This window comes from Sparus aurata, chromosome 12 (genome assembly GCF_900880675.1).
Source record: "Sparus aurata chromosome 12, fSpaAur1.1, whole genome shotgun sequence".
Taxonomy (NCBI): Eukaryota; Metazoa; Chordata; class Actinopteri; order Spariformes; family Sparidae; genus Sparus; species Sparus aurata.
The window spans coordinates 5,105,232-5,123,315 of NC_044198.1; the positions used below are offsets into that span (position 1 = coordinate 5,105,232).

An 18,084-nucleotide genomic window follows, 5' to 3' on the forward strand; every position below is an offset into this window, starting at 1 on the left:
TCCTCCGGTGAGGGAGGAGGGAGGAGCGAGACAACCGCATAAGTGATGATGATTGGCTCTCTAACGTTGAGTGTTCTTAAGCCAATCAGTGGCAGTGTTCGGTTTACACACAAGCCACACACGCACACAGCAGCCCCACACACACACAAACTAGCAGAGGTGAACTGCAGCAATGGCGAGTCCAGAGGGAAAGTTAACGTTTTCAAAGTGGAAGTACAGACACTACTTTAATCTCCTTTGTCCACGTCCGTTGTGAGCAACTCTGATCTAATGAAGCATCTCTCAGTGGCACGCGCTTCTACAAAACTAACACTGGCCAAAAACGTTGCTGACGCTGCTGATGATGATAGCAGGCCAGGTGTGGCTAACGTGAGCTCCGCTAACAGCATCACAAAAACTTGTGACACAGACTGAACTGAATGCAATGATAGACAGGTATGTTGTTGAGAACTTGCTCCCGTTATCAACAGTTGACTCAGACTCCTTCAGAGCACTCACTGGCAAAATATCGGTGAGAACAGGAGCTGGTCCGCCATGCAGAAATACATTTTCTAAATACATATGGAGATGCCGAGTACGCTAAAATGAATGCCGAGCTCCAAAAGGGGGGAGAAATAAAAGTAACGCAATAGTTACTTTTCCTGGTAACTAATTACTTTTATAGTGGAGTAATTCCGTTACTAACTCAGTTTTTTGGGAGAAGTAACGAGTAACTATAACTAATTTTTAAAAGTAACGTGCCCAACACTGGTCCTTGCAGCTAAGCTTAGCTGACTGTTCAGTCTGGGTCATAGTTATGAGAGTAGCTTCCATCTTCCCATCTCTTGCCCTGTGTAACAAGAAGGCACATACAACATATAAATATCACTCTGATTCTCTTTATCAAAAGACTGAGATGAGGTCATCATGCAGTGTCTCTGCATCTGCTAGTGCTATTTTGTGTCACTGTGTCAAACAGTGCTACTGCTAAAATGCTGTTCCATTACAGGTATTCCTATGATCACAGCTCCTTCTGCTGCTTATTGTCTGATGGCTACATATAATAACTATGAATGTTCATCACATATGTCTGTCTCCTCCTCCAGAGTTATGCAGATGGGTCTCAGTACATGGCATCACATGACAGCCTCTCACCTCCGTACACCAACTCCAGGCTAACAGGTACACCACAGGCTGAGTGTGTGTGTGTGTGTGTGTGTGTGTACTTGTGTATGTGAGTGTTTGTTGTTATTATTTTACAATGCACTTACTTCTTTCCATCAACTTTGGATGAACTGCTTTGTTGGGTTTTGATCCGATGGTGTGTGTGTGTGTGTGTGTCTGAAACACTATCGTACACTGGAGGAGACAGGTCATCTGGCATGCAATTTCTCTCCATCTCTCTCTCTCTCTCTCTCTCTCTCTCTCTCGGCCCGCTGTGTGGAAAACGCTCGGCAGTGTGTGCTCATTTACCCATGATGCTCTCTGCCTCTGGCTCTCTTCGCTGTGGCGCCAGTTGTGAGCAAATGGCCACTGACACAGATAATCTGCCTCTCTCTCTCTCTCTCACACACACACACACATTCACTCACTCCCTCACACACACTACACACACACACACACACACACACACTCAGCCACACAGACATATAATCACCGAAAGACACACATGCAGATGTATTCACAAACATGCACGCACACACATAAACACGCACACACACACACACACACACACACACACACACACACACACGCATACACACACATGCACACGCACACACACAGAGCTTAATTGCCTTTGACTGGATGCATCAAATATGGAAGATGTCAGCTCTCTCTATCTGACTCTACCTGCTCTCTTTCTGTCTCTTGCTCATTCTCTCATTTGTTGGTTCATAACGTGCTCATGGAAAACATTAGATCTTGGATATTTATTTTTTAAGCTACAAAGAAGTCACACTTGTGTGTGTGTGTCATAGGGTTTTTTAGATGGGTTTTTGTGGATGCAGCAGCATGGGACTATTTTTGTACATGAAGTTTTTTCTAACAAAACACGTGAACAGCTTCACATTTAAATGTCATTCCTTAACTATGGACATTAATATGCTACTCTTGCGCACTCAGACGCAAGAGCATGGGGTTGAGACCAGGTGTCGCGCTTTTGTGCTTTTGGACTGTACCTCATTTACTTTGTCCCTTGTCCCACGTCCCACACACAGAGATGATGGCCTACGTTTTGACTGGTTGTCAAAAGTCAAACCACTACAGGACAGATGCTTTCTTAAAACGGACCTTTATCCAATGGCTGGTATGAAAGAAGGGAGGGCTTCTTTCTTCACAGCGATTTCAATCAAACCAGCAACGCATGGGTAAAGTGCAGGTTAACCAGACAGTTAACGGCAGCTGACGACAAGGCACCAGCAACTTAAATAACTAGCATTTACCGCACTGTGCAGCACTCCCAATTAGAAAGGCAAATGTCACATGGTTTTACAGAAGCAGCGGGCTTCTGAATAAACAAGAGGGCTAAGGATATGTTATGAGCTAAGAGTGAGCTCCAATGTTTAGTTATGTTCAAGTTAACTAGACAACTTATCGAAATTCCTCTCAGCATTGGTAACGTGTCCCATTCAAATAAAAGTCTTTGTCCCACATTTGGTCTGTCGGGATCTGGTCCCCCTAGGCTGAGGTCAGGGCTAAATGCAGGCCAGTCAAACTCACGTCAACCTTTAGAAAAAATTAGACTTTTTTGCTTTCCTAAACTGTCGCTGCAAAGCACACTGTTGACGAGTATTTGTAATAGAGTAGTAGATTTCTCTTTATAGGAACCAAGGGGCCTAGCAGTGTTTCTGAAACTTCTATTTTCAGGGGAAAAGGCAACATTTCATCAGGAGGATTTTATTTCATTTTTTTTAAGTTTTAAGACTGTTTTATTTTACTTATCACATTTGTATTTTATTGACTCATAGCTTACAATTTGATGTAACCATCACAAGCTGCCACAAACCACTAACTAGGTTAGTCCCAGGGCAGGGCAATATGGCCTTCATGTAACATTGCGACATTTTTAAGCCACATTAGAATACACAATTTATATCTTGACATTTTGAAATCTCATCTGAAGCACTACTTAAATTCTATGGGTTACAAAATCAAATATCACGATGTTTTTGAACAAATGCTGTCGGGATGACTATTGGCACTTTCACAAAATATCAACACAATGAGAAGTGTGGAAAGCCAAGTATTAGAACAAGTAGAACAGTCTAGCAAGTTGAGGAAATTACATTTCCTTGCTGTAATGCAACCTTTAAATCCAGGAAGAAAACAACACTTATGCTGTATCACAATATAATATCCACATATGGGTATATTATCTATTATAAAAGTTGTATTTGTGTAACTGCGTTTTGATCAAATATGTGTGTACAAATAAGATTCTCTCTGAAAGTGTCCATTTGTTACTTAGATCAGCTGAAACGAAACTAAACATTAAAAAAATGAATTTTTTTACTATTATGATAATTGAGCTAATTCTTTAGATTGTTCAGTTAGTCGTGAATGCACAGCGAATCGAATAAGGGAGAAATATATAATGAATAAAATGAAACAGAAGAAAAAGAAATGTTAAACTCCAGAGTTTGGGGTTCTGTGCTGGAGTGATCCATTGTGTGTGCGATGTGTTGTGACAGTGTTGTGATTATGGTATGTAGCTGCAGAGGCAGAGAGAGAAGGGACGACGCAGAGTCAGAAATGGAAATATTGTATTCTTCATCTGGCACACGGGAGCCGCAATTTACTTTGATAATGATAACACTAAGAGACAGAGACAGCCAGGGATATGGAACACACACACACACACACACACGCACACACAAACACACGCACAGTTCCACTATTGCCGGCAGAGTTATAAAAAACATCCTTTTTACTTTCTACCCATGACTGTTCTGATCAGGTAAAATGAGATTGTCTTCTAGTCTGTTGGCTTTTTGTGGGTCCTGATGAGAAAAGTAGTGTTTCAGTATCAATACCACCCCACAGAGCTTTCAATAATATCAGTGATGGTGCATTACCCAGTTCTGACCTTGACCTTACTTCTGTCTATAAATATTGGAACTCAAATGGTCAGGAGAAAAAGGTCATTAAACTCTGACTCTGTACACAGACTTGACTCTCCTGTGTTGACATCCTCAGGGTGTTACTTAGCGTCACTAAGACTAAAGTCACTCATGCCAGTTGGTTGAGTAAGTTGCTAGTTCATTGCTGAGGCTTTACTGGGTGGCTGTTGGGGCATGTTAGGTCACCACTACGAAAGTGCTATAGATGGTATAGATAAATGGTTGGTTGTGTTTCTGAGTGATTGCTCTGTGCTTGTTCGGTGGTTGATTGTTGGCTTCTTGTTCTTGCAACCCAAGGTGATGGTGAGGGCTGCCTAGATCTTTTTGAATGTGTAGTTCTTAGGGTGTTATGCTGTTGATAGTTTCTTTTGTTTGTTTTGGGGGTGTCCACCACAGTGTTACTTGCCCCATTTGGGATTATCTCATCCTTTGTGTGCTCTTTGTAGGCAAGTTTACCCTGCGAATGTTAGACACATCAGTGAGAAAACATACTTGGCTTGCAGTGCACGACTGCTTTAACAAATGTTTCAGTGGATCACCAGTAAAGAGGAGTATTAGATCCCCAACTGTAGCTAGGGTTACAAAGTTGTTTCTCTGTAGTGCAGCTGTAAAATAGTTTGACATCTGGTCAGAATGTGTCCAGTTTGTTGTTGGTTGGTTTGTCGGCAGGTATACAATTTGATGCCAATCCCAATAAAAATACAGATCCAAATATGCTTTATTTGATAGCTGATTAGACTTGATTGAATTAAAGGGGGCTGTTGGGCCTTTGCTTTACTGAGTGCCATTCTAGTTAAATCTATTTTTTTTTCTCAGTAAAATCCCGAATTGGCTTACGGTTTTACAACATTATTTTCTAGTCTAGTCAGTGTAAATATTAGGTGGTTGGATGGAGGGTCAGAATAACTGAGCAATTGACACAAATGACACAAATTTGTTGGGAAACATTGTTAGCATTGGATTCTGAAACATCTTAGTTTCAGAATCTTAATGCAATTATCCTAGAATCTTTTAATAAAGTAGTTACCAGTATATCTACATGTGCTGTTATCAGTATATAATGTGAAGAAGACTGAGGAGCTGACACAGCTCTGAGGAGCACCTGTACTACCGGGGAACTAACCCTGATGCACTTTTTGAAACAGAAAGATCAAACTGGTCAAACTGTGTATTAGGTTTAATGTGGTGTTTATCACACAGTTTTGGTAACAGGAGTCGAACATCAGCGAACACTTAAAGAAACATCTGAGTCTTGACTTTCTTTTGTTCTTTGAAGCTGTTCCAGACACGAGGCACTTCATGTGTCTTCTCCCCGTAATGCTTTGAATTTTGTTTGATCGACTGTAATTGCTTCAGATTATTCTCAGGCTTGAGACTTGAGATTCTCACCTGAAATGAACTCGAGACAAAAGAATACAGACTAGAGAAACAGTGCGGAGTTTAATGAACCCAACCTGAACATGTTGAGTGTGAGCGCAGCCTCTAACTCTCTCACTCTCTCTTCTCTTGCTCGCTCCCTCTCTCCCTCTCTCCCTCTCTAACCTTGTCTGTCTTTCTTAACCCCCCCACCATCAGATTAGAGTGATGTTATGCTCTAGATAATCAGCGAAGGGATTAGTGTCATCTCAGCGACCCCACTAGATTAATCTGCCCACATGCACACACACGTACACACACAAACCCACACACGTGCACACACACACACAGAACCACAGTACTGATCTAGCATTTAAAAGATGTGTCTGTGTTTATGTGTAAAACTGTCTAAATGTGGACCTGCACTTACAGTACACATGAGTTTTATGAGTACATGTACTGTGTTGTGTGAATGCTTGTATGTGCTTCATTGATATGTGTTGCTGTGTTATCTTCATGTGCACATATAGGTTTAAATGATTATTTGGTGGGCTTGTGTGTGTTTGTGTGTATGTGTGTGTGTGTGTGTGTGTGTGTGTGTGTGTGTGTGTGTGTGTGTGCACGTTTTTGGGTTTGTGGTGGTGTGTGCTTTTGTGCACGCTGGCAGGGTGGTGTGTTGGTGTCTGTGTGTGTCATCTGTGCTTCTTTATGTATGTGTTTTTATGTGGTTATACACTGTGTCCGTAGCTGAGTGTGTGACTGACTTTCACGTTTATGTGTATGCATTTAGCGTGTGTGCGTGTATTTTTTCTTTTTTTGTCTTTGTGTGTGTGTTTGTGTGTGTGTTGTCTAACTGAACACATGCAAACTTGTGTGATTATTTCAATGTGTGTGTGTGTGTGTGTGTGTGTTTAAATTGTCTGTCTTTGTATAAGAGTGTGTGATGCTAGCTTTCATGTGTTTGTATGAGGATACATGCATATTTGTGCTTGTGCGCTTATGTGTGTGAATGTGAATGAGTGTATTTGTGCTCTTCGACTGGTGTGTGTTCTTGTGTGGTTGCGTGTAAATGTGGAGGTATTGTATGATTCTACCTTTCATGTGTTTGTATGTGGTTATACAGTGTGTGTGTGTGTGTGTGTGTGTGTGTGTGTGTATCCACCTTTGTGTAGCTGCTTGGCAGAGCAGGTGCACCACCCAGAACCCCCCACCCCTGTAACTGTCACCTACATAGTAAATGAGCGACTCAGTGGTTTCGGCCTGTAAGCACACTCTGTTCTGTTATAAATAAACGATCTGATGTGGCTTATGTCTGATTATGATGCACAGCCGCTTCATTCTACCAGCTCAGCTTCTACTGCTTCCATTCTGTAATTAAAATAAAAAAAAAATTCCCAAGAAATGGTAACGGAGCACAGGGGATGTTTCGCCAAAAATTGCTCTGCAACACACTTGTCAAAGTTTTGGGGTTTTAGCCACAGCTTTTGGCCTCTGGGAACTTAAAAGCAGAATCCTTTTGTTTTGTATTAGTCACCAATGCCAGATTAGAAGATGGATATCAGTTTTCATCATCGTGCATTCAGTACCTGTTTAGCAGAGCCTTGCAAAATGACTAGTGAGGGGAACCTGTTTAGTTCTACCGAAGGTGAAACAAAAAAGTAATTTTCTATGTGAAATACGGACAATGTTGGAGGTAGGGCTGGGCAATAAATCGGCAAAATCTATTAATTCGAGTTTTTGGTTTAGGATGATTTTAAAAAACGAAAGTCGATTTTATATTTAACTTGCTCCACCGCCACTCCTTACGGGCTCCCATAGTTCATAGTGGGCTCCGCCGTTCTCCCCGCATTGACTTTCCACAGAGAAGCAAACACAACATGCAGCGAGCCAAGAGTTCGTTCCTAAAAAGTCACTGTTATTTCAGCATCTCAAGTGGGACACTTGTTGTTCACTACGAGAAAACCGCGGCAGCCCACAAACACCCGCTATAAAGCAGCCAACATTAGCGGAATCATGTAATAATTGTGTCCTGTATGACAAGAAAGCGGCCCGGTGGACAGCTTTTATGGGTGCAGTCACGTTGCATATCGTTAAAGATATGGTGCCCGTATATACAGTGGAAAAGCTGGAGGTTCATCCACTTGCTGAAAATGTTCGACCGCAGGTTTGTGCTACAAAGCCGCAACGGGTCCTGACTCAAACCATAGAGAGCAGACAGGCTCGTCTTCATGGTCAAAAATGTGTAAAACAGACAGCAAGCACACACCTCATGTCCTGTACATCTACCAACATGTCATGTGTACTATGCCAATGCATGCAGATGTTTAATTTAGTTTACATATCTTCAGGGATATAAAATACTTTTTTGTAAACAAAGGCACCTTTTGCAAAATAAAGTATTTAATGAAAGTTATGTTCACACTTTATCAATACCAATATGGCGACTTATCTGTTTTTATAATAGCAAGCAATCTGACATGTTAAATTTATGTTAACAAAAGCATTTTATCAAAAAGGGACACAGTCTTTTCAAAAGGATGCACTTTCATGTATTTTTTCAAGTGAGTTTGAAGCTGCACTGTTTACAATGGCAGGGCAAATTTGTTTAAAATCATAGCAAAAAAAATAAACGCAATGCTTTTAATAATTTCTTTGTAATTTGAAGTTTGTTCTTGAGAAGGAAAAAAAAATCGATTAAAACTGTAAATCGAGTTTGGTGTAAAAAAATCGGAGATTCAATTTTTAGGCCATATCGCCCAGCCCTAGTTGGAGGATCAGGTCTGGACATTGTCCAGCGTGTCCCTTTCACACATGTAGCACACAACAGGAGATTGCCTGTGTTCTCACCTGCTGGAAATACTCTATCCATACAGTATCTATTAATACTATATGAACTGGGATCCTAGGTATCAACTAAAGATTTGAAGCAATTTACAGGCAAGCAGAAAAATGTAGGATGTAGCCACACTCCGTGCAACGTCATCAACACACCCACTCTCATGCTGTGAATTCTCCAGACAATATCCAGCTCTAGACAGACACAGGCTTAATCACACATTTCACTGTCTTTGTACGAGGCAGCCGGCAGGATAAGTTAGTTAAATGACCAGAATAGCAGATTTGGACGTTTGCGTTTACATACAGTTCCTTCCGGTAATGTCTGGACGGTCATTTCAGAGTAGCAGTGCATGTGTGAAAGGCGGCCAGTGAGTCTATAGCCTTGTGAGTCAAGTCGATTCAGGTGCTGGTTCGGAGTCAGTGCCTACTCTGGAACCCGTTCTTTATGTTCCAGCAGCCAAAAAATGGCTCCCGGTCAGGAAAACTGGTTCCAGAATGGCACCAAAACATTGGTCTAGAACAAAGAAGCACTTACATACAGTGATTAAAGCATATGACTCTACAGTGGCTCTCATGCCCATGGAAAAGCAAATCGGTTCCTGAAAACTCCAAACTAGCACTAGCACCAGCCCAGAACCAACATTTGTCAGCAACAATGTCAGCATGCAAACGCGCTTAGAATGACAGTGTTAAAGTATTGCCATTTAGCAGCTAACGTTTACCACGTTTACCATATTAGTTTAGCTAGTAAGCTTGCTGAAATGGGCTCCAAACATGAATTGGAAGGGACTGCTGACGTTAATTGTTTTACAGGTATTCGCTCATCAACCAAATTAAATAACAAATTCAAATTTTGACCTTATGAGTTAAGGGATTGCCAAAGTGAACGTGTTAATCGTATTTCAAGCCATTCTATTCAATAGTTAAGACCGTTCAGAGAGCTCCAACCCCAACTGCTGCTAAAGACAGAACGTCTCGTTTTAACATTTCTATTTATACACCTGTTTAATAAACAATATAGAAGTTAACCAGGCAGCTTTTTGAGTTTAAACTGTATCAATACATTTTCATATATTATTAAAAGACAGCATTAAACAGAACTGTATAATGTACATAGAACTGGTATAAACCTGATGATCTTGGCTCCCTCCTCCTCCTCTTGTTGTTTTTGTTGAAATGTAGTGAGTCAGCCGTCTGTCTCACCTCCGGGTGACCTTATTAATGAGTGTTGAGCCACGAGGCCGGACCCCCTCTGAGGAGGTCACATCTGGACACTTTATATAGAAATACATATCTGTCGCTCCCTCTTTCTCTTTCTACCTCTACCTCTTTCTCCTCTCTGTTTCACACTCTAAATCTTGTCCAGTCTTTGTTTCATTTTTTTCTTTGAATCTGATCCTCTCTTGCTTATCCTTTACCGTTTCTCTCTGCATATGCATCATTTATCTCTTTCTGTTGTCATTCTTTAATCACTTCTGCCTTTCCCTGTTTTGTCCTTTTCTCCTTTCCCTGACCTCTATCTGTTTTTTTTTTCATATCCTTCCCTCCATCTCTGTATCACCCGCTTCTCTGTTCACCCCCATCTCTCCTCCGTGGAGACCAGGCCCTCCTGTCTCTCTCTCTACCCCGGGAGCCCCTCACCTCAGCTGGGTGTGGTGCCAAGGTCATCCCCCTGTCTCTCCCTGCTGGGTCTGGGTCTTTGTGCTTGGAATGTTAAAGCATAAAGGAGAGGAGAGGAAAGATGAAGAGGTTGGAGGAGGAAAAGAGAGGAGAGGAATTGTGGTGACACAAATGATCAACTTCTAAAAATGACAATAACTTTAACAAGCGTATTATTTTGTTCATCAACCATGTGGCGGACCAACAGAAGATCAATCATAGACAGTTCTGATAACTGTTTTTAAAAGGATGTAGTTACAAGCTTCTCAAAAGTAGGGATTAGCTGCTTTTCTTTTTACTTTTTTTTCTTTTTTTTTTAGAATTGTAAAGTGAATATCTTTAATCTTTGGACTGTTCGTTGGACAAAAGAAAACATTTGAAGACCTCTCCACGGGTTCCAGGAAGTGGTGATGGGCATTTTTATTTATTTTTTTTTACTATTTTGTGACAAACTATAAAACTGATAAAGTGTAATATGACAGAGTCAGTGATAATGAAAACAACTGTGAGTTACAACCCTCTTAATTAAATACAGGATTGAAATGATGTTTCTGAATCGCTTTGACACAGATAGGGATTAGATACACAAACACCACATGACTGAAGTTCAGTCAGGTCACATAGCGACACCTGAGCCATCTCCACTGACTGAATGAAGACCATAAGATGAAGCTGAAAACTCTGAAAAGCTATATGTGTAAAGATGAAAGATTTTGTTGTGAAGTGTACCTGATGGTCAAGAATGAACATCCATGCTCAGGTCTCATAAAAATGGTATAAATTAGGATTATCATGAACTTAAAACATTTGACAACGGTAAACTTTAAGCTCAATAAGCCAACAGGAACAGGATAAAAGTCGAAATACGCAGCCAAAAATGCAACAGTATATAAAACCTGGTTGATAAGTGTTATACATTTGAATAAAAAAAAAAGGAAATACATTAAAAAATAACGCATTTTTACTCTTAATATCCCTCATTTCTTGCTCCACCTTCAGTGATTTTGTTTCTATTGTCCCTGCTGATTGAAACTGAACAGCCACCGTCTCATTCTCAGAGTATTTTGAATGGATGTCATGCATTGATTAGTGCTGCATTGACTTCAGTGCATTAACGCGGACGCACAATGTAAGCCACTGCGGAGTATTTAGTATATTATTGTTTTGAAGGGGCTTGTATCACATGTAAATTGTCTGTGTAATTAGATCTGACATAGTAATAATGGGTCTCGTCAAGGCGAGAGGGCGGAGGGTGGAAATGTAAACGTACACTCTGAAAAGCAGCGGTTCATTGGGGAGCACTTCAGGGTTCCTGATCGGAGAGGGGGAAGTGTCGTGGAGAACGCTTTTCAGTTTCTTGAAGAACTGTCAGGGTTAATTATCAGTTTTTGAAAAGGCTATTAAAGGAAATAGTGAAGCTGAGGCATAGCTATAATGCAGGTTTTTGTGGGCCCCCGAGTCTGCATATTGAGATTACTGTCTGCAGATTGTCAACAAGTAGTTTGATCAGGTTTGCGTGCCTTTATCCCTAAAATCAGGGGGACCTTCATATATTTAGCATGTAAACGAGGAAGAACTGCAGTAGAACATCCTAAACCACCAGCACCAGTACCTCAACTAACCAAAAAACTTGACAAAATCTTTCAATTTGCTTCATGTAATTGATGCTCCATGTAGCATTAATCACAAATAGTATATAGAAATGCTGAGGCAAATGCTAATGTCAGCAAGCTAACATGCTCTTGCTAAGCAACGCAAGTATAATTTTTTAACCTTGGACATTAGTAAATAGTAGTAGCAAATTTGATAATTAGCACAAAACGCAAATTAAGGTGAGACAATAACCAAAATCTTTAGGATCCATCCTCTGGGAACCACGAACATCTGTCCTTAAATTGGTACTAATCCACGTTTTATATGTTGGGATATTTTATACTTAAGAATAAGTGAAAAGCTGTGGCAAGTCAAGGAATCACCTAAATCACATTCTCTTGGACCATGAATGTCAGTACAGAATTTTACAACAATCCATCAAATTGTTGTTGGGTAATTCAGAGTATACCAAAGTGGTGGACTGACTGATAGAACAAGAGATTGATCACATGGCTAGCATAACCAAAAAACATCAAATGACAAAATCATACCAGCTATATATTTGTTTAATTTACAAGTCAAAATATCTTACTGCCCTTAATATAAAGCACTGTCAACTTGAAGTTAGCATTCCCGTGAGGTGTAGGCCAATTTCTTGGGACAAATTGCACCTGTTCCATCAGATATTTTGTTTTACTTATAACAAACAGGAAACGCCTCGTTTTCATTATGCTTCACTTCATACAACAAACATGACAACATGCAAAACAACTTCAGTCTCAGTTTCCCAGCAAGATCGGTTGTATATTCCTTGGAAGTGATCATTTTATAGCCACAATTAAACATTAACTTCTGGCTGTCTTGGTCATTTTTTATTATCTGAAGGCCCCCAAATAAAAAAACGGAATAAGTTCGCATGGCCAAAATGACAGGTGAGCTGCAATCAACAGGACATAAATTGCCCAGGCTTTCCAAAAAAAATAAATGGTGCTGTTGATTTGGATAAAACAGCTACTTGGTTAGAAATGTTAAAGGTCATATTTGAAAAGAAACAAACAAACAGTGACTGTCTGACGGTCAGAACGAGACCTACATGCTCTGTGGACAAAAAATCCTGCTGGTACTAAAGGTCTTTGTTATAAATTCACTGAAAAGACAGATGCTTTCCATTTGTTGGGAGGGCAGTCTCAACTCATGCTTCTATGTACTGTCATGTGAGTTGAATCCTGTGAAGCTGTGACAAGAAAGCTGCTGTTTGAGGTTTAAGAGGTTCCTGAAGTCAAATGTTGGTTTATTTCTTTAGACAATGATGCCATCTATCTATCTATCTATCTATCTATCTATCTATCTATCTATCTATCTATCTATCTATCTATCTGTTTTTCTTCGTCTATCTGTCTGTCTGTCTGTCTGTCTATCCACGCATCTGTCTGTCTTCTCCATCTTCTGTCATCCATCCAGATGAGGCCTCTGGAGACCAAGCTGGGGTCATTCATGTTACACTGTGTGTTTGCACGTGCGTGTGTGTGTGTGTGTGTGTGTGTGTGTATCGTGCCTCCGCGTGTGTGTGTATGTCCTTTATCTTTCTATCTCTGTATGTCTGTGCTGCTATGTGTGTGTGCAGCTCATGTGCGTGCATGTGTGTGTTTGTGTGTGCGTGTGTGTGTGTGTTTGTATGTGCATGTGTGCATGTGTGTGTTTGTGTGTGTGTGTTTGTGTGTGTGTGTGTATGTGTGACAGACTGTGAAATGGTGCGTAGTAGCACCTGGGCCCTTCAGTGTTGATTGATCGGCTTGGTCATGTGGAAGAGTCCCATCTGGCCAGCCACGCTACGCTGTGTGTGTGTGTGTGTGTGTGTGTGTGTGTGTGTGTGTGTGTGTGTGTGTTTGTGTGTTTGTATGGTGGAGGGAGAGTGCTTGTTTGTGTGTAAGAGGTGAGAGAGAGAGAGAGATAGAGATGTGCAGTATGAAACAGTATGTTTATTGTGAGAGGGCGAGAGGGAGAGAGAGAGCTCTTCAGCTATAACTGTGGCTCCCAAAGATGAACTGTATTTTATCATCTGAGAGAGAGAGAGAGAGAGAGGAGCTACATTCATATTGCAAACATTAAAGGAAAATTCCGATGTTTTTTCAAACCCAGAACCTTGTTTTCATAAGTACTATGTTTTTTTTGTTTTTTTCTAAGGCTGTTTGTCATGGTTTTTTGGCTTTGGACTTGTACTGCTACAGAATACAGTATTATTTCAAACAGTAGCATGCTTCCAACTGTGGCAACAGTGAGTAGAAGGTCCTTTCCTGTTTCAACTTGATAATGCCCCTGTGAACAAAGCCAGTTTGGTGTGGAAGAACCCGACTGACCTGCACAGAGCCCTGACCTTTTTACACCTTTTATTTATTTATTTATTTATGTTGTTTGTTTCGGACATGTCAATTCATAAGCATCACATTTCATCATTGTTCAAATAATACAACACACATGGCCGAAAGGGAAAAGCGGGAGAAGCCAAAGCTTATCAAGTCCCGCCCCCCATTACCCACAGTATAAAATCTTCATTCTGATCTTTTCTTGTCTTTTGCAAATTACTTTTTCTTTTCTTCTCTTTTTTTCTTTTGTTATGACCTTTGACAAAACATATTACAGCAGTAGCATATAGAGCTGAATTCAAGCTCTAGACAGTACATACAGATTACATGTGTGTCTGCACATGTGTCCATATTAGTCCATCATGAGTGAACAACAGTCCTTTGGGATGAACTGGAAAATTTTTTCCCCCAACACCAGTGGTCGCTCACACTGATGCTGTTGTGGCATAGTGGAGTCCCAAACATTCAGAGTAGCTGACAGCGCTGCCAAATGGAGTGTGTGAACAGCAGAGAAAAGAAATCATGACAATAAAATAACCAGCCCCCTCTCGTGTCGAAGTGTTCGATAGACCCACTGATCCAGTAGAGGACACCGTGCGAGTGTGACGGTTTCCCTCGACTGTGCGCGAAAAGTACACATGTATGAAGGCGCGGTACCAGCAGGAGGCAATAATTACAAGAGCACAAAGAGCCAGAAAGTCCACAACAGAAGGAGTCAGAGTTAGTTGGATGGATCATTCACAGAACTTTCACCTAGGCAACCATGGTTTGAGTCCAATTTAAAGCCAATAGTCAACGGTGACTGTTTCAAGAAATCAGGTATTTTAAGGGAAACCATCTTCCCTTAAATCAGGTAGGTTTTGTGCCTAAACCTAACCAAGGAGCTTTGGTGCTTTTATTTTGAAAGTATAACCAGATATCGCGTGTGTGTTATGGCTAATTTGATCACGCTATGAGACTGTGTTGTTTTAATGGGCTGTTTTAAGGCAACAGTCACACAGCAGACATGCGGGTCGATTTGGTGTGACACCTGATTGAATTGACATGCAGCCTGACATCCAGGAAAAACGTAAAAAACATGACGCGTTGGACTCAGTTAGGTATCTTCATCAATATGTTGCACTGACAGTGGTCGAGGGGCTGAAAACATGTTTTGCTTTGTGCTCTTCAGGACACAATGTAAAGATACAGTGGTCAGACATATGACAAGTTTTAGAGTGACGCTAATAAAAGATTTATGTCACCAGTCGGTCAACTAACTCTGTGTAATGTAAAAAGGGTCATTGCAATGATGAAGACATCAGTAATTATCACGACAATCACGTCTGTAGAGCTTTTTAACTGTTTTAGTTCATTGGTTTGGTTTTGCAGCAAATTCGCTGTATTGGTCCAGTCTCAGAGCTGTAGTCAAAGTTTTTACCAGTAGCAGCAGGCAACTGTTTACCTATGTAAACCCTCTGTACATTACCTGCCCAGCACCAAACAGCAAATTCAATGTTTAGCAGCTAAACAGCCCAACAGCTATCTGAATCTGAATTGGTGGGGACCAAACCAGAGCTACAAGGAGAGTGAATAATAGACTTACATTCATCAGGTGGACACAATCAACTGCATATAGATTATAAAAATGTTTGCAAAGATAATTTTTTAGCTGGCGCATTCAGCATAACAATTCATAACTTAAAGACAAAGCTTTAAGAAGCTGCAAACATGCATTTGATTACATTTGTATTATTTAAATGTGCATTGGATGGCCCCACTGACAATCTCTGTCGATTGCCCTCCAGGTTTCATAATCATGTATGCCAGACCACAAATACTAGAGCTTTGTAAAAGTCATATGAATTCAGATGCAAGTGTTCAGACTGATGTCACAAATCAGATGTGTATCAGATTTAGAACCACATCAAGTCTAAATCGGAAACAATGTCTCACTAAGTCTCTTCTATCAAAAAAAAAGAGTCTGATTTAAACATGAAAAAGATATCAGCTTAAAATTGGAGAAAGGGAAATAAAGATTTGGCATAAAGGAAAAAATGAGAGAGAGAAAGACAGAGAGAAAGACAGAAGAGAGACAGTGTGTGTTTTCTGAAACGAAGCCAACTGATAATTATAATGCCTCTGACATCATGGTGCTCTAATTAAGCCTGGCATTCATTAAGCCAAGTGAGTGAGGGAGGGGGGGTGTTCGTTAGTGGCTTTTTTGGAGGGGGGATTTGTTAAGTCTTCATTGTTACTCTTTTTAGACAATGGAGAAAGAGAGATGGAAGGAACAACAAAAAAAGAGAGAGGTGAGGCGACGCATGGACAGTATTACAGGACGTGCAGGTGATGTACACCAGCTTCTGGTAACCATATTGGACACCCTCAGCGTTTGGGCAGCAGAGGCTGGGAGCTGTAGTACATATAGATAGTAGAATATATGCGAAGAGTGTGGATACAGAAGGACATTAAGCAACTTCATCAACTTTTGTTGACTTCTTACTAGAATTAGTTTCAATTAGTGAGCCATCTGATTGGTTTTCTCTTCAGGTGTCAGCTAGATAATCAAGAGTTAATCAGATCAGCCAACTGTATTATTACAAACACATCTGATTAGCTAACTGCAATTTTTAGATTGCTAGTTGTTGAAAAAGAATTGCGTCTCTGCCTGGGTAGCTAGCTCATTAGCTAACACTTATTACAGTTTAGCTCACGTTTGTCAAGCTGATTCTTCTTGTAGCATACCATTCAGACATTCAGAGTAGATGCCAGTCAATACTTGCAAGGTTTTACTGTAATGAATCACATCTAAAGCAGCTGAAAGACTGAGGGTGAGCAACATCGAACTGCAAGATGAGGGTTGGATCCATGGGAACGACAGAAGCTACGACTCAAAAGGCCAAAATCTAATCAATCCGGGACGTGTCACTAAAAGTGCTCTTGGCTGAATGAGCCAGAGTTTGCCAGTGCTAAGTAATTAGGGGAAAATTATTAGGACAAAGGATATAGAACCCAATCATTTTAGCTAAATAAACATGGCTAGAAAAAGTACTTGAGGCTACAGGATTAATTACTTGGTTGGGACTAAGGAGCCAAGACTACAGTGGTAACGACTAAATGAATTAAGCCTGAAGTACCAACTAAAAGACAAGTCCTAGATAGCAGAAATGGGGAATACGGTGACTGGACTGACTGAGTAAGAGTAGATCTGAAACACCTAGGACAGACAGCTACTGTAGCTTTAAAAGACAAGAGGAAAAAGAAGAGCAAGACTCAAAGAGAATGGCTAAGGCGGCGCTACAAGAGTTAGACCAAGGCTTAGGTTTCCTGGATAAAGGTTAAAGGGCTAGACCTAAAGAGGCTAGTGATAAGAGCCAGGGCTAAAGGTTGTTTCAGACGAGACAGTACTAAAATACTAAGAATGAATGAATAAGAAACCTCACCAAATGGCACTAAGTATGAACGATTCTTCTTCATTCAGCTTCATCTTAAAGGTACAATCTGATGGAGCTATAACTTAAAGAGTAAAGGTACAAGGACAAACTGGGCTAAGGCTACTGAAATTATGTGACAGCCCTATGCACTGGGGGGTTTTGGGCTGTCCTAGACCAAATCTGACAGTGTCGAGAGGAACTTGGGGAATTTTTTTGATCAGCAACCCAGAAGTCCTAGATTGCCCTGTGTGACACGCCCTCCACCAGCTGATATTCAGATCTCTCACAATCAAAGACAAACTGCGTTGACGGCGGTGACCGAGGAAATGGAGAACAAGACTGATCGTAACAGAGAACGAAGAGAGAGAGTAAAATTTGCCGTGAAACGACGGGGGAAGAAAAAAAAGTTTGTCAGCGGCAGTGATGGAGTGAGATTTGGAGACAAAGTGAAAGAGGTGTGAAATGAAAAGTAAAGTTTGGGATCCCTATCCATTTTTTTGATCGGAGGATTTTCTGATAGCTAATTAGGCATGGAGGGCCAGCCATCGACAGCTGCATTCATCATCATAAAACGTAATAATTAATGACATTCCAACAAAGAAAAATATGCAAATGAGCTCCCCTCATTAGCATTTTCATATTCAGCTCCCATAATGCTTTTGCTGACAAGGTTGTAATTAATGAAAATTCATGTCTCTTAGCCGAGGTCTAGATTGGATCGCATTCATTCGCAATCCCCCAAACGAGAAGTGAAAAAAA

The 18,084-nt window shown here is 40.7% G+C and overlaps 1 protein-coding gene across 1 annotated transcript in view; it reads left to right on the forward strand.

Moving 5' to 3' along the window:
* Positions 1-18,084, forward strand: part of tcf4 (transcription factor 4) — a 262,295-nt gene that overhangs the window by 56,949 nt on the left and 187,262 nt on the right. Inside the window, exons 4-5 of the mRNA XM_030436622.1 lie at positions 13,686-13,691; positions 14,451-14,461. Coding sequence (XP_030292482.1) covers positions 13,686-13,691; positions 14,451-14,461 — 17 coding nt within the window. The remainder of the gene's footprint in view (positions 1-13,685; positions 13,692-14,450; positions 14,462-18,084) is intronic.